At 45.7% G+C, this 19,953-nt stretch overlaps 1 protein-coding gene across 1 annotated transcript in view; it reads left to right on the plus strand.

Moving 5' to 3' along the window:
• Positions 1 to 19,953, plus strand: part of LOC140399154 (protein crumbs homolog 2-like) — a 239,517-nt gene that overhangs the window by 126,713 nt on the left and 92,851 nt on the right. Inside the window, exons 3-5 of the mRNA XM_072488414.1 lie at positions 1,094 to 1,289; positions 13,558 to 13,697; positions 16,414 to 16,596. Coding sequence (XP_072344515.1) covers positions 1,094 to 1,289; positions 13,558 to 13,697; positions 16,414 to 16,596 — 519 coding nt within the window. The remainder of the gene's footprint in view (positions 1 to 1,093; positions 1,290 to 13,557; positions 13,698 to 16,413; positions 16,597 to 19,953) is intronic.

The following is a 19,953-nucleotide window of genomic DNA, read 5'->3' on the forward strand; positions in this document are numbered from 1 at the left end:
GGACACTACGTGGCAATTTGGCACGGCCAATCCACATAACCAGCACATCTTTGGACTGTGGGAAGAAACCCACGTAGACACGGGGAGAACGTGAAAAATCCACACAGTCACCCGAGGCCAGATTGGAACCTGGGTCCCTGGCGCTGTGAGGCAGCATTGCTAACCACTGTGCTACCATGCCCGCTAATAGTTGTGAGTCTTTGGAAAATCCCCACCCCCAGAGGGTTGTGGATGCTCCATCACCGAACACATTGAAGGTTGGGATAGACAGATCTTTGGTCTCTCAAGGAATTCATTGATGTGGGGAGCAGAAAGGAGGATGGAGTTGAAGCCCAAGATTAGCCATGCTCGTATTGAATTGAGGAACAGACTCAACAGGGTATATAGTCTATCCCTGCTCCTATTTCATGTGTTCTGAAATGCTGCGGGGGGGGGGGGCACAGATTTTCCCAAATCCGAAGGATAATTTCATTGAAGGTTTTGTGCAAAGATGGGAAAATCTGATGAGTAGATATAAAAATGTCTCTTGAACTTCAATGAAGCCTTTCGAATATTGTCTGTTAAATGTTTACGGGCTCATTAACCTGCTCACTAACAGCAGAGGAAGCCCATTTTACATTCAATCATCAATTATTTAACATTCAGCAAAATCACAAAGCTGTGCCCATTTTTCTTGTTTTGGTCTTCAGTATGTTTCTTGATTCTATTGAGCGTTGCTGTGACTTTTAAATCCTACATTTTAAAGAATTTAAATTTGAGTTTATTTCGAAATACAATCAGTGAAACAGTCGGTCACCATGGTAAACTGTTTGAATTCTGACTGGAGAAATGACACAAGCAGTGTCTTATCAGATTGAGATTCAGCTGACATCTATAATAGCTAATGCTGGGATCCTAGATGACCCCCGCAATGAAAATCCTTCACCTCTTTGTCTCTACTCACCGGTTTCTCACTCATTATAATAGAACGAAAGGAAGGAAACGAGATAAAGGACCTATTTTCCAATGGACCGGACCAATGCTTCTACTGAAAATCAAAAGTAGAAGTATGAAGTTTTGTTTAAAATCTACATTTGTCTTTTAATTTCCTAAGGTCTGGACTGTGAAGTTGAAATAAATGAGTGCGAGTCTAACCCCTGTCAGCACGGTGCTGCATGTGAAGACAACATTGCATACTATGACTGTATTTGCACTTCTGGCTTTGAGGGGCCTAACTGCGAAACGAATATTGACGAATGTGCCAGCAATCCATGTATCAACGGAGGAACATGCAAGGACATGATCAATGGGTAAGGAACACAGTGCGTTGCTTCCTTATCACAGCACTGACAGTAATGGTTTTATTTTCTTTAAAAAAACACAGGTTTTCACATGATGTTCATTCTAATGGGCATGAAGGTCACCACAGATCCATTACTGGGTCACACCTGGAGCCATTTTTGAGCTGAAGGAAAGTCAATCAGTGACACAGATTTTTGTAGAAAAGGAAAAATGAATCCTCTTAAGAAAAAATATCAATAACTCGGAGTAGAAATTTGGATTCATCCACAAAACATCCAGAAATAGTTTTGACACCCTCAGTTACAGAGATGGTTTTAGATCAATAATTTACATACGGCATCTTACCTTAAACTTAGAATTGTTCAGAAACATTAGTGTCTGATGTTTCAATTTTCATCTTTTGCCAAATTTAAAGTTTGGCATACTTACCTTACAGAAACAGAACTAAACAATGGGCAGAATCTTCCATTCTGGAGTCTAAGTTTGGTAACGGGGGGGGGGTGTCGGCATGATTCCCGCCAGGCAGTGGGAAGGCCGATGCACTGTCCAGTTCACTAATTATACATTAGCAAGGAGCTCAGCGAATCTTGTGGCGGGGTAGGCAAGAGTTCATCGGCCCTGTCATTCCCTCAATAGTAGAAGTATGAGATGTTGTTTAAATCTACACTGGTATTTTTGATTTCCTACAGTCTGAACAGGGATGTTGAAATAAATGTACGTGAGTCTAAACACGTGTTAGCATGTTACTACGTGTTACAATAACAATGCTTTCCATGACTGCCACTCTCTGGCACCATATTTAAATGGTGCCTGGACTGACCAGAAACTCGGAATTATTCCTCCAGAGTCATTGCGGCCGCAGCTCATACTGGAAGAGCTGGCAGATGTGAACAACCACATCCTGGGACATACAAGGGTACCTCTGGCATTGATTTTGGTCATCTCTAGATAAAAACGTCACCTGCGATACACACATGCTCAGGTCAATGTTTGCTATTCCAGTGTATCGGGTTTACCAGCATCCTGACTTTCTTGAGGCCCGCTGCCTCTTGCTCCTCAGGCCTTTGCTCCTCCTTGTCTTGTGCTAACCTGAGTTGGGCCCTCCTTCGCCTAATCTGGCTGACAGCCATTACCAAGGCTGGGATGCCTCCAGCTTACATCATCAATGTCTCAGTGGAGTGCTACATTAAGTGAGAATGTCCTTTACAGGTTTCCCTCCATCTCAAAGCCAGCAGGTAAGAGCAAAGCCCTTCACCTGGCCTCCGTCTGGACGTGGAGCCCTCACCCCATCATTTCCAGGTACGTATTCTGGAGGACGTGACATGGGGTTTCATCCATTTGTGCATGAATGCGTATGGAAACATTGCTCTTTGACCAGGGGAATGAGAGCCATGGACAAGAAACCTCACCCGGACCCTTTTCAACTTGTCTCCACTACCCACAAATTCCACAGAGAAGATATTGTCTAGGCAGCATAGAAAGATCCGCATGATCCCTGGTCAGCCATTACCATTCACCGAGAGGATGGAGGTTTGGAGTTGCGAGTTGGCTGCTCCCCCCCACCAGTTGTGGCCCCTGGATGCATCCATGGCCTTTCCTGCCTCTGACGACAGCCGATGGCAAATAGTGCAGAATGAACCCCATCTCCACACCTTGCTGGGATCTTGGTGTTACGAGACCAATGAATCGGAAACAAACATGCTGCAGTGCAGGCTTCCCTGTAGCGAAGATAATATAAATGAACATCTGTGACATCCAGTTGCTTCATAATTATTGGACTGTCCATTTAGTTGGCCACTTGTGCTGGCCTTGAACTCAACCCACCTGAAAATACCCTTCAACCGCTTTGAGGGATCTCTGACTAACTGTTGGACCCTATCATGATCTACTTCCACATGCCTTTCCTTCCCTCAGAGGAAAACAATGAACACAAACCTAAAGTTTCAAGCGTAGAGTTTAAAACGCAGTGGGAGAGAGATATTTTCAAAATAGTCAGAATCACCTACAGAATAATAATTACTTATTGTCAAAAGTAGGCTTCAATGAAGTTACTGTGAAAAGCCCCTAGTCGCCACATTCTGGCACCTGTTCGGAGAGGCTGCTACGGGAATTGAACTCGTGCTGCATTGCAAGCCAGCTATGTAGCCCACTGTGCTGAACCAGTCCCTCCTTCCCTGAATATCAGTGGCTTTCAAAAATTCTCTTCAATACAGGATTTGGAAATTGAAACAGGGTACTGATTAGAAAGAAATCTCATGCATTAAAAAACCCTAAATTGACTTTGGGTTATAACATAAAACATGGATTTTTCCAAATTTGAGATCTAAATTACAAATTTGTGCAAAGAATTCCTTGGAAATGTACACCAGATCTGAATGAAGAGAATAGACATAATAAGATCTCCCTGGTCATGACTGCCTGGGAGATTAACCGGGCAGCATTGAAGGATGGTGATGCTCCCTCCAGAGCTTGTGGAACTCAACCTTGTGGTGTGTTGGGATTGTGCATTAACCTGCCATGGTAATTTTGCAAGGGGAATAAGAACTACTTACAATTATCCGAACCGTTATCGTAAGCATCATTCATAGAAAGTACAGCACAGAACAGGCCCTTCGGCCCACGATGTTGTGCCGAACCTTTATTCTAGATTAAGAACAAATGAATCTACACCCCATCATTCTACCGTAATCCATGTACCTATCCAATAGCCGCTTGAAGGTCCCTAATGTTTCCGACTCAACTACTTCCACAGGCAGTGCATTCCATGCCCCCACTACTCTCTGGGTGGTAATACTGGGTCAAAAGCCTTGAGAAAACATCTGACTTTACAAAAGAATGGTGGGTGGAGAGAGATGTTGAGGGGGACTTCTTTGTGAACAGTTGGTGATGCCAAATGAAAACATGATGATAAAGATAGTGACCCATTAAAATATTGCAACTTCACGGAAAAGATTGTTTGCAAAACCTATCAAAACCTGTCAAACATCAACCTTTTAGGGAACTTACACTTACTTCTTAGCAGCTTGAAAATCGCAGGTGAAATAGTCTCCTTAAAGTACCACAGTTTACAATTATTTCCTAGTCTGGCTGTTAAAAGTTAGAGTAGAGGTGCAGGAGGCCATTTGGCCCATTGAATCCATGTTGGATACAATCAGTCCCATAGCCATGATCTTTGCTGCTGACCTCGAAGAAAGTTGCTCACAAAGAGAGAAAGATCTGTGGGGACAGCTACCCCCCCCACTTTTCCTGCCGGCATAAATCTGACATCAAGTCAAAGGGATGTCTTGGCATGCTGCATCAATGAGTCAACGAGTAGGTAAGCCACGAATCCCACTGAAGAATTCTCACAGCAAATCAGGAAGTTAAAAGCTCTTATTATATTTAACTTTTAATTTAAATTTTCAGATAGCTAAATAAATTATGATTGGATTAACAGTGAAGATAAACTTCAAATATGTGTAATTTTAAGATGTCGAAATTTGATATTCCACATATATAAAACTTGCTCCTGATGGCCAGTGAGGTAGGTTAGCAGCAAATATGACTCAGTACGCCATTAAAACCCAGTTACATCTCATTCAACAATGTGTAACTTTTTCAAGGGATTTTACAGTGAGACGAAGAATAATATTGATGGCTGTATCAATTTAATTGTGTTTCCATTGATTGCAGTCTGAGGGTGCCTCAACAATGCACCCTTCCAGAGAAGACTAGAATCACAAAACAATTTCTGGATTTCCACATTATTCTGTGCATGTACATACCCCAGAAGTTGCTGTCGATTTCAGTGGAGTAATGATGGCGAAAGCTGACAATTTTGCTAACATTGCCACCAAGAAATCTGGGTCGGTATGTTTCCATTTTTGGACACCCAAAAATGTAGGATTTGTGCTCTCAGAGCCATGGCTGCAGGTGCCGACACTAAGACAATTACAGCATTTCACGCAGTAAGACGGAGATGGTCATGGGAGCTACAGCGAATGTTGCACCTCTGATTTTCTACAAAATATTTTCCACTTCAACCGTGGGATCAGGAAAGCTGGCAATAGCGAGAAAGGGCAAATTAGAAAGGTGTGCTCAAATGCATATTTGTGGTTGGCTAAAGAAGTGCAGTCCAGTGAACAGGTTATTCATCTGCCCTCTAAGCTATTGGAACAGCCCCAGAATTAAAGGAAGAACAATCAATTTAAAATGGGAAAGAAAATGGTAAAAATAAGTCTACCGTTTCTTTTACATTCTGCCTTTTCAAATGGTATTCTCATTTCTGCCCCTAGGTGGTGGCACAGTTTGTAACTTGCAGCTAGAGCCCCTTCACTGCACCAAGAACTACCACAAGAGATGGTTACTATTGTGAACTAAACTAAATTGCAAGCTAACACATAAAAAAAGGGCATTTCATGGAACTCCTCCAGATACCATTCTCAATTCATTGTATTATCTGAGTGCTGATTAACATACATGGCAAAAATATTAACTATAACACAATCATCTGGCATACATTGAAGAAGCTTCCTTCCCATTGTTGCCAATATCAAATATAGCAGAAGTCACTACTTGCAACAATTATTAAAGTATTCTAAAATAACAAGCTTACACTAAAAATAGAAATAACTAGGAAATCTTCTCACCATGCAGCGAATAGAAGCATGGTAGCACAGTGGTTAGCACTGTTGCTTTACAGCGCCAGGATCCCAGGTTCGATGCCCGGCTTGGATCTCTGTCAGTGTGGAGTCTGCACGTTCTCCCCGTGTCTGCGTGGGTTTACTTTGGGTGCTCCAATATCCTCCCACAAGCCCCAAATACGTGCTATTAGGTAATTTGGACATTCTGAATTCTCCCTCAGTGTCAGTGTCTCCGAACAGGCGCCGGAGTGTGGCGACTAGGGGCTTTTCACAGTAACTTCATTGCAGTGCTAATGTAAGCCTACTTGTGACAATAAAGATTATTATTATTTAAAAAGGGCGGGAGCTGAGAATCAGATCAGAGATTTAAAAATAGCGGTAGCTGAGAATCAGAGCGGAGATTTAAAAAGAGCGGGAGCTGAAAGTCAGAGCGGAGATTTAAAAAGAGTGGGAGCTGAGAGTCAGAGCGGAGATTTAAAAAGAGCGGGAGCCGAGAGTCAGAGCGGAGATTTAAAAATAGCGGTAGCTGAGAATCAGAGCGGAGATTTAAAAAGAGCGGGAGCTGAAAGTCAGAGCGGAGATTTAAAAAGAGTGGGAGCTGAGAGTCAGAGCGGAGATTTAAAAAGAGTGGGAGCTGAGAGTCAGAGCGAAGATTTAAAAAGAGTGGGAGCAGAGAGTTAGACCAGAGATTTAAAAAGAGTGGGAGCTGAGAGTCAGAGCGGAGATTTAAAAAGAGCGGGAGCCGAGAGTCAGAGCGGAGATTTAAAAAGAGCGGGAGCGGAGAGTCAGAGCGGAGATTTTAAAATAGTGGGAGCGGAGAGTTAGAGTAGAGATTTAAAAAGAGCTGGAGCTGAGAGTCAGAGAGGAGATTTAAAAATAGCTGGAGCTGAGAATCAGAGCGGAGATTTAAAAAGAGCGGGAGCTGAGAGTCAGAGTAGAGATTTAGAAAGATCGGGAGCTGAGAGTAAGAGCGGAGATTTAAAAAGAGCGGGAGCGGAGAGTTAGAGTAGAGATTTAAAAAGAGTGGGAGCTGAGAGTTAGAGCAGAGATTTAAAAAGAGTGGGAGCTGAGAGTCAGAGCGAAGATTTAAAAAGAGTGGGAGCAGAGAGTTAGACCAGAGATTTAAAAAGAGTGGGAGCTGAGAGTCAGAGCGGAGATTTAAAAAGAGCGGGAGCTGAGAGTCAGAGCGGAGATTTTAAAATAGTGGGAGCGGAGAGTTAGAGTAGAGATTTAAAAAGAGCTGGAGCTGAGAGTCAGAGAGGAGATTTAAAAATAGCTGGAGCTGAGAATCAGAGCGGAGATTTAAAAAGAGCGGGAGCTGAGAGTCAGAGTAGAGATTTAAAAAGAGCGGGAGCTGAGAGTAAGAGCGGAGATTTAAAAAGAGTGGGAGCGGAGAGTTAGAGTAGAGATTTAAAAAGAGTGGGAGCTGAGAGTTAGAGCAGAGATTTAAAAAGAGTGGGAGCTGAGAGTCAGAGCAGAGATTTAAAAAGAGTGGGAGCTGAGAGTCAGAGCGAAGATTTAAAAAGAGTGGGAGCAGAGAGTTAGACCAGAGATTTAAAAAGAGCGGGAGCTGAGAGTCAGAGCGGAGATTTAAAAAGAGCGGGAGCAGAGAGTCAGAGCGGAGATTTTAAAATAGTGGGAGCGGAGAGTTAGAGTAGAGATTTAAAAAGAGCTGGAGCTGAGAGTCAGAGAGGAGATTTAAAAATAGCTGGAGCTGAGAATCAGAGCAGAGATTTAAAAAGAGCGGGAGCTGAGAGTCAGAGTAGAGATTTAAAAAGAGCGGGAGCTGAGAGTAAGAGCGGAGATTTTAAAAGAGCGGGAGCTGAGAGTCAGAGCAGAGATTTAAAAAGAGCTGGAACTGAGAGTCAGGAGATTTAAAAAGAGTGGGAGCAGAGAGTTAGACCAGAGATTTAAAAAGAGTGGGAGCTGAGAGTCAGAGCGGAGATTTAAAAAGAGCCGGAGCAGAGAGTCAGAGCGGAGATTTTAAAATAGCGGGAGCGGAGAGTTAGAGTAGAGATTTAAAAAGAGCTGGAGCTGAGAGTCAGAGAGGAGATTTAAAAATAGCTGGAACTGAGAATCAGAGCGGAGATTTAAAAAGAGCGGGAGCTGAGAGTCAGAGTAGAGATTTAAAAAGAGCGGGAGCTGAGAGTCAGAGCGGAGATTTAAAAAGAGCTGGAGCTGAGAGTCAGGAGATGTAAAAAGAGTGGGAGCTGAGAGTCAGAGCGGAGATTTAAAAAGAGTGGGAGCTGAGAGTCAGAGCGGAGATTTAAAAAGAGCGGGTGCTGAGAGTCAGAGCGGAGATTTAAAAAGAGCGGGAGCGGAGATTTAAAAAGAGCGGGCGTGGAGAGTCAGAGCGGTGATTAAAAAAGAGCGGGAGGGAGCGGAGAGTCAGAGCGGAGATTTAAAAAGAGCGGGAGCTGAGAGGAACACCTCTGGGCAGCAGGCTGAGTTTGAAAAACAATCCAGGAGTGACATCACAGGAAAACGATAAGTTCATTGGCTGGTAAGTAACTGCTAATTTGCGATACCTATTCCAAATTGCTTTCAGCTTAACAGTAAAAAGGAGAAATATTTTACAGATTGCAAAAACTAAAAACCAGCTGGAAATTTTTTTAAAAACAACAGAAGAACAAATTAATTAAAATAGAAATGCAGGACCAGGCGATGTGTTGTACCTGCACATTGTGGGAACAGGTAGACGCCATTGTGATTCCCAGTGAACATACCTGTAGCAAGTGATGGTTGTTCGAGGCACTTCAGCTCAGAGTTGATGAGCTGGAGACTGAGCTTCAGACGCTGCGTCACATGGAGGAGGGTTAATTGGACACTTTGTTTAAAGATGTAGTCACACTCCTTAGATTAACTACCTTAAATTAAGCCAGTGGAACAGGAGGGTGTGACTATGAGTGAGGTACGTAGAGGGATCCAGGAGATAGGGCGTCAGGAGCTTCAGCCCTTGTCCTTGTCCAACAGGTTCGAGATTCTTGCTCCTTATGGACGGGAGCAGGGACTGTGGGGAGGCTGAGCAAACTGACCACAGCACCATGGTACAGTGAGCCCTACAATGGGGGAGAGAAAATAAATGTAGTCATAATCAGGGATAGTATAGTTAGGGGCATAGACACTGTTCTCCGTGACCAGGATCGAGAGTCCCGAACATTGTGTTGCCCATCTGGTCCTCGGTTTGGTATATCTCATCTGGGCTACACAGGGTCTTGAGTGGGAGGGTAAAGATACAGTTGTCATAGTCCACCTAAGTACCAATAACATACGTAGAACAAGGATAAAGGAATATGAGCAGCTAGGGGCTAAATTAAAAAGCAGAACCAAAAAGATAATAATCTCCAGGTTACTACCTGAGCCACGAGCTAATTGGCACAGGGCCAATAAGATTAAAGAGGTAAATGTGCGGCTCAAAGGTTAGTGTGGGAGAAATGGGTCTGAATTCATAGGACATTGGTAGCGGTACAGGGAAAGGAGGCAACTTTTCCGATGGAAGGGTCTTGACCTCGATCATGCTGGGACCAGAGTCCTGGCAAATTGTATAACTAGGATTGTAGATAGGGAGTTAAACTAAATAGTGGGCTGGAGGGTTCAGTTGTATGGAAAATTAGAAAATAAAAGTTAAAGGAGAGGGAGGAGTGCAGGTCAATGATGAGGACTTTAAACCAGTTAAAAAGGGGGGGGGAGGGCTCAGGAGAGGTGGGTAAAGTTTCCAGACAAGTAATAGAACAGAGAGTATGGAAAGTGGCAGGAATCTAACTTCAGGCACAGCGGATAAGGGAACAACTATGAGAAGGGGGCTGTCAACGCAGGGTGTTGTACCTAAATGCACGCAGTATCTGAAACAAGGTAAATGAGCTAGTAGTGCAAAATGTAGTTGGCGGGTACGATGTTGTGGGCATCACGGAGACATGGCTGAAAGGGAATCAGGGCTGGGATCTAAATATCCAAAGATATGTGTCCTATTGAAAGGATAGGCCGAGGGTTGCCTTGTTTGTAAGAAATAAAATTAAATCGATGGCAAGAAGCGATATAGGGAAGGCATAGAATCTGTGTGGATAGGGTTGAGGAATCACAAAGGAAATAAAGACCTTGATGGGAGTTATGTACGGGCCCCCTAGCAGTAATCAGGACGTGGGATAGAAAAGGTATATACAGGCAACATGACAATAATCACGGGGGACTTCAATATGCAGGTGGACTGGGAAATCAGGTTGTTAGCGGGTCCCAAGAAAAGGAATTTGTAGTATGTCTAAGAGATGTTTTTTTGGAGCAACTTGTGGTAGAGCCCACTAGGGAACAGGCAATTCTGAATTTGGTGATCTGTAATGAGGCAGACTTGGTAAGAGAACTTAAGGTGAAGGAACCCTTAGGGAGCAGTGAACACAATATGATAGAATTTACCCTGCAGTTTAAGAGGGAGAAGCTGGAATCAGATGTAACGACATTACAAATGAATAAAAGTAATTACAAAGACATGAGGGAGGATCTGGCCAGAGTTGATTGGAAGGGGAGCCTAGCAGGGAAGACGGTGGAACAGCGATGGCAGGGGTTTTTGGGGTTATTTGGGAGGCACAACAGACATTCATCCCAAGGAGGGGGAAACATGCTAAGGGGAGGACGAGGCTACCATGGCTGACAAGTCAGGGATAGCATAAAAGCAAAGCGTACAAAGTGGCGAGGATTAGTGGGAGGCCAGAGGATTGGGAAGCCTTTAAAAGCAAGCAGAGGACAACTAAAAAAGCAATAAGGGAGACAAGATGAAATATGAGCTTAAGCTAGCTTGTAATATACAAGGAGATTGCACAAGCTTTTTTTCAATACATATAAGGTAAGAGAGTGGCAAGAATGGGCATTGGACCACTGGAAAATGATGCTGGAGTAGTAGTAATGGGGAACAAGGAAATGGCAGAGGTACGGAAAGGTACTTTGCATCAGACTTCACAGTGGAAGACACCAGAGGGATATCAGAACTTCAGGAGAGTCAGGGGGTAGAACATACAGTGCAGAAGGAGGCCGTTCAGCCCATCGAGTCTGCACCAACCCACTTAAGCCCTCACTTCCACCCTATCCCCGTAACCCAATAACCCCTCCTAACCTTTTTGGACATTTAGGGCAATTTAGCATGGCCTAAGAGGTGGTTAAGTGAGGGTAGAGGTGAGTGTAGTGGTCATCACTAAGGAGAAGATGCTGGGGAAGCTGAAAGGTCTGAGGGTGGATAAATCACCCGGACAGGATGGACTACACCCCAGAGTTCTGAAGGAGGTAGTGGAGGCAGTTTTGGTGATCTTTCAGGAATCACTGGAGTCGGGGAGGGTCTCCGAGGATTGTAAAATGGCGAATGTAACACCCCTCTGTTTAAGAAGGGAGGGAGGGAGGCGGAAGACGGGAAACTCTAAGACGGTTAGCCTGATCTCAATCGTAGGCAAAATTTTAGAGTCCATTATTAAGGTTGGGATTGTAGAGTACTTGTCAGTGCATGGTAAAATAGCGCTGAGTCAGCATGGCTTCGTCAAGATGACTTCATGCCTGACAAGTTTATTAGAATTCTCTGAGTAAGTTAGATAAAGGAGAGCCATTGATTTGTTTGGATTTCCAGAAGGCCTTTGACAAGGTGCCATACAGGGGGCTACTAAATAAGATAAGAGCCCATGGTGTTATGGGCAAGGATAGAGGGTTGGCTGACTGGCAGAAGGCAGAGAGTGGGGATAAAGGGTTTTTTCAAGATGGTAACCGATGACTAGTGGTGTTCTACTGGGGTCACTGTTGGGACCACAACTATTCACGATGTACATTAATAAACTGGAAGAAGGAACTGAAGGCATTGTTGCTAAGTTTGCAGATGATACAAAAATATGTAGGGGGACAGGTAGTGTTGTGGAAGCAGAGAGGCTGCAAAAGGACTTGGACAGGCTAGGAGAGTGGGCAAAGAAGTAGCAGAAAAGTGTAAGGTTATTCACATTGGTAGGAAGAATAGAGACATAGACAATTTTCTACATGCGGAAAGACTTCGGAAATCTGAGCAGGGATGTACTGCTGAGGCTGGATAAGGCTAGAGTCAGACCCCATTTGGAATATTGCAAGCAGATTTGGGCCCTGTATTTAAGAAAGACTGTGTTGACCTTGGAGGAGATCCAGAGGAGACTCACAAGAATGATCCCGGGAATGAAGAGCTTGTCATCATAGATTATCATAGAATTTACAGTGCATGTGAGAAGCAGTTGAGGACTCTGGATCTCTTTTCGATGGAGTTTAGAAGGATGAAGGGGGATCTCATTTAAACTTACAGTATACTGAGAGGCCTAGATAGAGTGGATGTGGAGAAGATGTTCACACTAATAGGACAGATGAGAACCCAAGGGCACAGTCTCAGACTGAAGGGACAATCCTTTACAACTGAGATGAGAGGGAATTTCTTCAACCAAAGGGTCGCGAACCTGTGGAACGCATTGCCACAGCAGGCTGTGAAGTCCAAGTCACTGAGTGAATTTAAGACAGAGATAGATAGCTTCTTGATTAATAAGGGTATCAGGAGTTACGGGGAGAAGGCAGGAGAATGGGAATGAGAAACATATCAGCCAGGATCGAATGGCGGAGCAGACTCGATGGGCCGGATGGCCTACTTCTGCTCCTCTCATGGTTTTATGGATGTGAATTACACGAGGACATTTTCCTCATTTCTTGCTTTGAACAATTTAAAAGAATTTTTTTTTTGCTAGGATTCGGAGAGAAAGCAGTGCTTCCTACATGGTCATGTCAGTCCTTCGATATAAGTGGTTGTTCAGCAATGGAACATGGGATTGAAAAGACATTTGTGTCTAAATGAGACTGATGTGGCTTTTCATTCTTTTGCCCCATGACTGTATTTTTCATTTAATCACTGTGCAAGGTAAGGCAAAGTCGCCCTAGTCCCAGATGACCATAGGCTGCTTCCCCTTTGAGGGGCAGAGCTGACTGGTGGTGGTTTAACCTGACGGCCACCACACCTTGTTAGCCCCGCTCCTTCAATGCGGCCGGGACTTCTTCGCCTTGTGGGTCCACCGGCTCGCTCGCTGGTTTGTCCAAGCTCCTGTTGCCTCTCATTTCATCGCACCCTCTGGCTCAGCTGTTGCTCAGCATTCCGGTTCATATTCCGTTTGTAGATTGAAAAGGGTGATGAGGGGATGCTGTTTGTCTCGGTTCTGGTGGGCTTTCTTCGGTTAAAAGTGCCTAAATTTGATTTCCTAGGAGAGCTACCTTCCGTGCATCCGCTCAGCACGTTGCCGTCACTGGAAGTCCAATTGCATTAAGATTAAGTATTCTCTATCACGCTGCACATTGCATCTGAGCCAATAGGGCACGGAATTGGCCTGTGACAAAAAGCTCCTAAGGAGCAAGTACGTGGCAGGTGAGATTGGCTCATACTCTCCGCCCCCTTTTCCTTTATCGGCAGATCTGACAAACTTGAGGAGGGGGATTGAAAGCACAAGTCTACACCTGTGACACAAGGAGCACAAGGACACTGGAACCAAAGGATCAGCCATTCTCTCACAGCAAACAAAATAAATCATAGCCTAAAAATGACCTGCAGCCTTCAGTTATATTCTGTGTCTTTTCACTTTCATTTCTGAAAATGGGAACTCGATACTCATCCTTCATTTTGTTTCTGCAGTTTTACGTGTGACTGCGTCGATACAGGATTTGTGGGTATTAACTGTGAGACAGACATCCTGGAGTGTGTGTCCAATCCCTGTGTTAACAATGCCACTTGTCTGGAAGGAGTGAAGGGCTACACTTGTCTCTGCTGGGCTGGTGAGTATGCATTGGAGGAACATAAATGAGGCGAGGGGACCCGCGGTTTTGGGGGGGGGGGGTGGAAGGTGAGGGGGGGTGGAAGGTGAGGGGGGGGTGGAAGGTGAGGGAGGGGGAGGTGAGGGGGGGTGGAAGGTGAGGGGGGGGAGGTGAGGGGGGTGGAAGGTGAGGGGGGGTTGGAAGGTGAGAGGGGGTTGGAAGGTGAGGGGGGTGGAAGGTGAGGGGGGTGGGTGGAAGGTGAGGGGGGTGGGTGGAAGGTGAGGGGTTGCGGGTGGGTGGTGAGGGGGGGGCGGACGGTGAGGGGGGTGGAAGGTGAGGGGGGGATGGGTGGAAGGTGAGGGGGGGCACCCACATGCACTAGAAGTGAGTATTAAGGGCAGCACAGTGGCATAGTGGGTTAGCCCTGCTGCCTCACGGCGCCGAGGTCCCAGGTTCGATCCTGGCTTTGGGTCACTGTCCGTGTGGAGTTTGTACATTCTCCCCGTGTTTGCGTGGGTTTCGCCCCCACAACCAAAAGATGTGCAGGGTAGGTGGATTGAACACGCTAAATTGCCTCTTAATTGGAAAAAATGAATTGGGTACTCTAAATTTATTTTTAAAAAAGAATTAACAAAATAAAATAAATTAAATTAAAATTAAAAAAAGGAGTGAGTATTAGACTGAACAGCGACCTAGAGTCTGCTCACCAAGACCATCTGGAGTGGGATTCAGATTCTGGACTTTGTGACTTAGAGGTGGGAGTGTTACCTCAAAAGTCAAAGATGTGCTTCCAGTCAAGAATTGGTCGGAAAAAGTCAAGTTGAGGTGGTTTTTAAAACTTCACATTTTCTGTTCATGTTTGAAAAAATGCATCCAAAGTGTTAAAATATGGTGACGTTAGTGACCATGGCCCTCCCTTTATTTAGTGGAGCCATTCAGAAAACTATTCGGTGCAGCTTTGCGGGGGGGGGGGGTTGCTGGAGGGTATTTCCGCACACATGAATTAAGATGGGAAAATCATCCTGTGATCACTTCTATTTCGGCATTAGGAAGATCGATGAATACTTAACCGTTTCTTCTGGGTGGTGTTGTGGAGGCAAAGGTTCTGTGAATTATTACCAGAGACAGAGTTACTGAGCCCTTGGACAAACATGAACTGATCAGAACGGGCCAGTCTGGATTTGTAAAGAGCACGTTATGTTTAACAAAGCTGGTTGGGGGGGGGGTGGAGAGGATGTGGGGGGGGGGGGGGGTGGAGGGGATGTCCTGGGAAGAGGGGGGGGATGGGCGGGGAAAGGGGGGACTGCCTGGGAGGGTGGATGAGCAAGAGATAACATGAAGGGTTGGGGAAACTGGCACGTACGGGTGAGGGCGAGTGTACAAAGCTGTGTAAATATATCATTTTGCCATGTATATATCTTGCTCTGCGCAATTTCTCATTTTTTTTTGTTAGGGGGGGGGGTTATTGTTTGTAAGGGAGAAAAATTGTGTTAAAAAAACTTTAATAAATATATTTTTTTAAAAAACAAAGCTGGTTGGTTTGTTTTGAGGAGGTAACTAACCGTGATAAGGGTTTAACAAAGTCACCAAACCGTCTCCTTTTAAAGCTATTGGGGATAATCAATTGAAAATTTCAACCCAAAAGCTTTTTGTGCAATGATATTAAATGCTACGGATCCAAGGAAGGTAGGCAGAGTTGAGTTGCAGATCAGTCATGATGCAACTGAACGATGGCCTGGCTCAAGGGGTTGGTTGCCCTTATTGTGTATTGCAGCACGGTGGCAAAGTAGTTAGCACTGCTGCTTCACAGCGCCAGGGACCCGGATTCGATTCCGGCCTCGGGTGACTGTGTGGAGTTTGCACATTCTCCCCATGCCTGTGTGGGTTTCCTCCGGGTGCTCCGGTTTCCTCCCATGGTCTAAAGATGTGCAGCTTATGTGGAGCTGCTCCCGTTTTAGAACATACAGTGCAGAAGGAGGCCATTCGGCCCATCAAGTCTGCACCGACCCACTTGAGCCCTCACCTCAACCCTATCCCCGTAACCCAATAACCTCTCCTAACCTTTTTTGGTCACTAAGGGCAATTTATCATGGCCAATCCACCTAATCTGTGCATCTTTGGACTGTGGGAGGAAACCGGAGCACCCGAGGGAAACCCACGCAGACATGGGGAGAACGTGCAGACTCCGCACAAACCGTGACCCAGCAGGGAATCGAACCTGGGACCCTGGAGCTGTGAAGCCCAGTGCTAATCACTTGTGCTACCGTGCATCCTGAAAAAATTCCAGATTTGTCAAGTATGATTTCCTTTTAGTGAATCTATGCTGACTTGGACCAATCCAGTTGTCACTTTTCAAATGCTCAGTTATTTCATCCTTAATAAGTGATTCCAGCATTTTCCCCACCACCGATGTCAGGCTAACCGGTCTATAATTTGCTGTTTTCTCTCTCCTTCCTTTTTTAAAAGAGAGGGTTACATTAGCTACCCTCCAATCCGTTTTGTTCTGTATTAGTATGGGTCTTGACCAAACTGCCAATGGGCCATACAGCCACATTCATTTTCAGCTCCTAATTACTACCATTAATTGCTATGTAAATAATGTTGCTTTAGTCCTGTTCTTAGTGCCATACGATGAGCAGTCAGTCAAGCTGATTGCAGTGCCAGGATTAAGGGTCCCAAATTCATTGAATATTAAGAACAAGTATCTAGCGTTTGTGGTTTGTATCCATTTCAACAGGTTACACTGGGCCACACTGTGAACTTGATATCGATGAATGCACAATGGGGCCTTGCATGAATAATGGCACGTGTTTGGAACGCTCCAATCAAGAACATTATGGCAAACTTCGACAATTCAACCTCACTTTCAGTTATGCCGAAGCAATTGGTTACATTTGCGTTTGTCAACTTGGCTTCACAGGTAGGCCTCATCTTTAGACCACAAATCAAAAATTCAGGCTTTGAATGCTGTGGAAAGGCAGCAAAGGGCTCACAGTTCCCTCTGTCTCCCCACTGCCTTGGAAAATGCAGGTGAACTTGCTTCCCAATCCCAGGAGGGGGGTGTGGGGGGCTATTATAATATGTACCTCTTGATACCACTTCCCACAGGTAAGGGTGAAAAGATGGAGTAGGGGCAGGGGGTGGGGTTGCTACCAAACATTCTGGAGGAACTTTCAGCATGTGGATAAGTTTATAGGTGTTTTTATTTTTTGACTCTCCGCAATAGTGACAACTGGTTGGAATGAAACATCGTTGGCAAAGTAGTTTCTCAGTTATCGGATTTGAAAAAACTAACACTTCTGGCTTTAAATGCCGGAAGAACAACGTCGCCTATAACATGAAAATCTTTCAGATTTCTAGCTAATATTATCAATAGTAAAACTGGCCGGAGAATCACCAGATCCCAGGCAGCGACTAACAGCACCGGTCGAGCCAGAAGGGATGGCGCTGGCCATGCTGGAACCTGAATCCGCCCTCCCCGACCCCATAGCCCATCCCCTGGCCACCTCCCACCACACCCCCCCCGGCCCTTGCAGCAGCCCGTCCCCAGCCAGCGGCATGGATCCCGGACGAGTGTGGCGGTGCTGGAGACTGTCCGCAGTCGGCACGCCAGGTTCCCGACCAATGGGATCACACGCGGCCCCCGCCGCCTGGAACTCAGCCCATCAGGGTGTAGCATCGCGGGTGGGCCGGCTGATGATGCACCAAAGACCTTGCGACTGCGCGCCGCACGCATCCCGATGACGCAGATTTGGAGGGGATGGAGCATTACGACCCAACGTCAAATTGGCGCCAGCCCCGAACCAGGCGTCGGAAGCCATTCTCCGCCCGATCGCTGATCCCGATTTCGGCATCGGGCTACGGAGAATCCAGCCCAGAGGCAGGATTAAGGAGGATGTGGAATATGGCCAGGGAGGGGGAAGAGAGGCAGGAATGTTAAGGAATGGATTAAGAGACATTCCAATTAGATGTCTCATTGATGTTAAGTTCCAATAATTGACACTGATATGTAAAGAGGTTGCAGGTGGCACTTGTGTGCTGTGGTGATAGAGTTTTGTACAGAGTGAGCTCAAGGAAAATAGAGGTGTCTTGGGAAAGGAGCAGAACTCTTGACCATTTGCTGAACAGCAGCCAGAAGCTAACACGGACTAGGGTTTTCTCAAGGTACAGAGTGGAGTAGTGAAAGACAATCCAAGGAAGACAATCTTAGGGCTGAGGTCACAGTGTCGGGGGCCATATTGACGAGACTGTCCCGGGGATGAGGTCACGCTGGCGGGGGCCATATTGACAAGACTGTCCCGGGGATGAGGTCACGCTGGGGGGGGGCCATATTGAAGAGACTGTCCTGGGGATGAGGTCACAGTGGCAGGGGCCATATTGAAGAGACAGTCCCGGGGATGAGGTCACAGTGGCAGGGGCCATATTGAAGAGACAGTGCCGGGGATGAGGTCACGCTGGCGGGGGCCATATTGAAGAGACTGTCCTGGGGATGAGGTCACAGTGGCAGGGGCCATATTGAAGAGACAGTCCCGGGGATGAGGTCACGGTATCGGGGGCCATGTTGAAGAGATTGTCCAAGGGAGCTGAGGCCGCGCTGTCGGGGCCATATTGAAGAGACAGTCCCGGGGATGAGGTCACGCTGTCGCACCATATTGAAGAGACAGTCCCGGGGATGAGGTCACGCTGTCAGATGCCATATTGATGAAACTGTCCTGGGGTTAGGCTCACAGCCCCATGTGATGGATGGCACAGTCACAGACAGGGGAGGCATCTGTATCCTGCAAGTCTGTAGCTGAAATTCATAGAACATAAGAACTAGGAGCAGGAGTAGGCCATCTGGCCCCTCGAGCCTGCTCCACCATTCAATGAGATCATGGCTGATCTTTTGTGGACTCAGCTCCACTTTCCGGCCCGAACACCATAACCCTTAATCCCTTTATTTTTCAAAAAACTATCTATCTTTATCTTAAAAACATTTAATGAAGGAGCCTCTACTGCTTCACTGGGCAAGGAATTCCATAGATTCACAACCCTTTGGGTGAAGAAATTCCTCCTAAACTCAGTCCTAAATCTACTTCTCCTTATTTTGAGGCTATGCCCCCTAGTTCTGCTTTCACCCGCCAGTGGAAACAACCTGCCCGCATCTATCCTATCTATTCCCTTCATAATCTTATATGTTTCTATAAGATCCCCCCTCATCCTTCTAAATTCCAACGAGTACAGTCCCAGTCTACTCAACCTCTCCTCGTAATCCAACCCCTTCAGCTCTGGGATTAACCTAGTGAATCTCCTCTGCACACCCTCCAGTGCCAGTACGTCCTTTCTCAAGTAAGGAGACCAAAACACAATACTCCAGGTGTGGCCTCACTAACACCTTATACAATTGCAGCAGAACCTCCCTAGTCTTAAATTCCATCCCTCTAGCAATGAAGGCCAACATTCCATTTGCCTTCTTAATCACCTGTTGCACCTGAAAACCAACTTTCTGCGACTCATGCACTAGCACACCCAGGTCTCTCGGCACAGCAGCATGTTTTAATATTTTATCATTTAAATAATAATCCCTTTTGCTGTTATTCCTACCAAATTGGATAACCTCACATTTGTCAACATTGTATTCCATCTGCCAGACCCTAGCCCATTCACTTAGCCTATCCAAATCCCTCTGCAGACTTCCAGTATCCTCTGCACTTTTTGCTTCACCACTTATCTTAGTGTCGTCTGCAAACTTGGACACATTGCCCTTGGTCCCCAACTCCAAATCATCTATGTAAATTGTGAACAGTTGTGGGCCCAACACTGATCCCTGAGGGACACCACTAGCTACTGATTGCCAACCAGAGAAACACCCATTAATCCCCACTCTTTGCTTTCTATTAATTAACCAATCCTCTATCCATGCTACTACTTTCCCCTTAATGCCATGCATCTTTATCTTATGCAACAACCTTTTGTGTGGCACCTTGTCAAAGGTTTTCTGGAAATCCAGATATACCACATCCATTGGCTCCCCGTTATCTACCGCACTGTTAATGTCCTCAAAAAATTCCACTAAATTAGTTAGGCACGACCTGCCCTTTATGAACCCATGCTGCGTCTGTCCAATGGGACAATTTCCATCCAGATGCCTCGCTATTTCTTCCTTGATGATAGATTCCAGCATCTTCCCTACTACCGAAGTTAAGCTCACTGGCCTATAATTACCCGCTTTCTGCCTACCTCCTTTTTTAAACAGTGGTGTCACGTTTGCTAATTTCCAATCCGCCGGGACCACCCC

This window comes from Scyliorhinus torazame, chromosome 22 (assembly GCF_047496885.1).
Source record: "Scyliorhinus torazame isolate Kashiwa2021f chromosome 22, sScyTor2.1, whole genome shotgun sequence".
Taxonomy (NCBI): domain Eukaryota; kingdom Metazoa; phylum Chordata; class Chondrichthyes; order Carcharhiniformes; family Scyliorhinidae; genus Scyliorhinus; species Scyliorhinus torazame.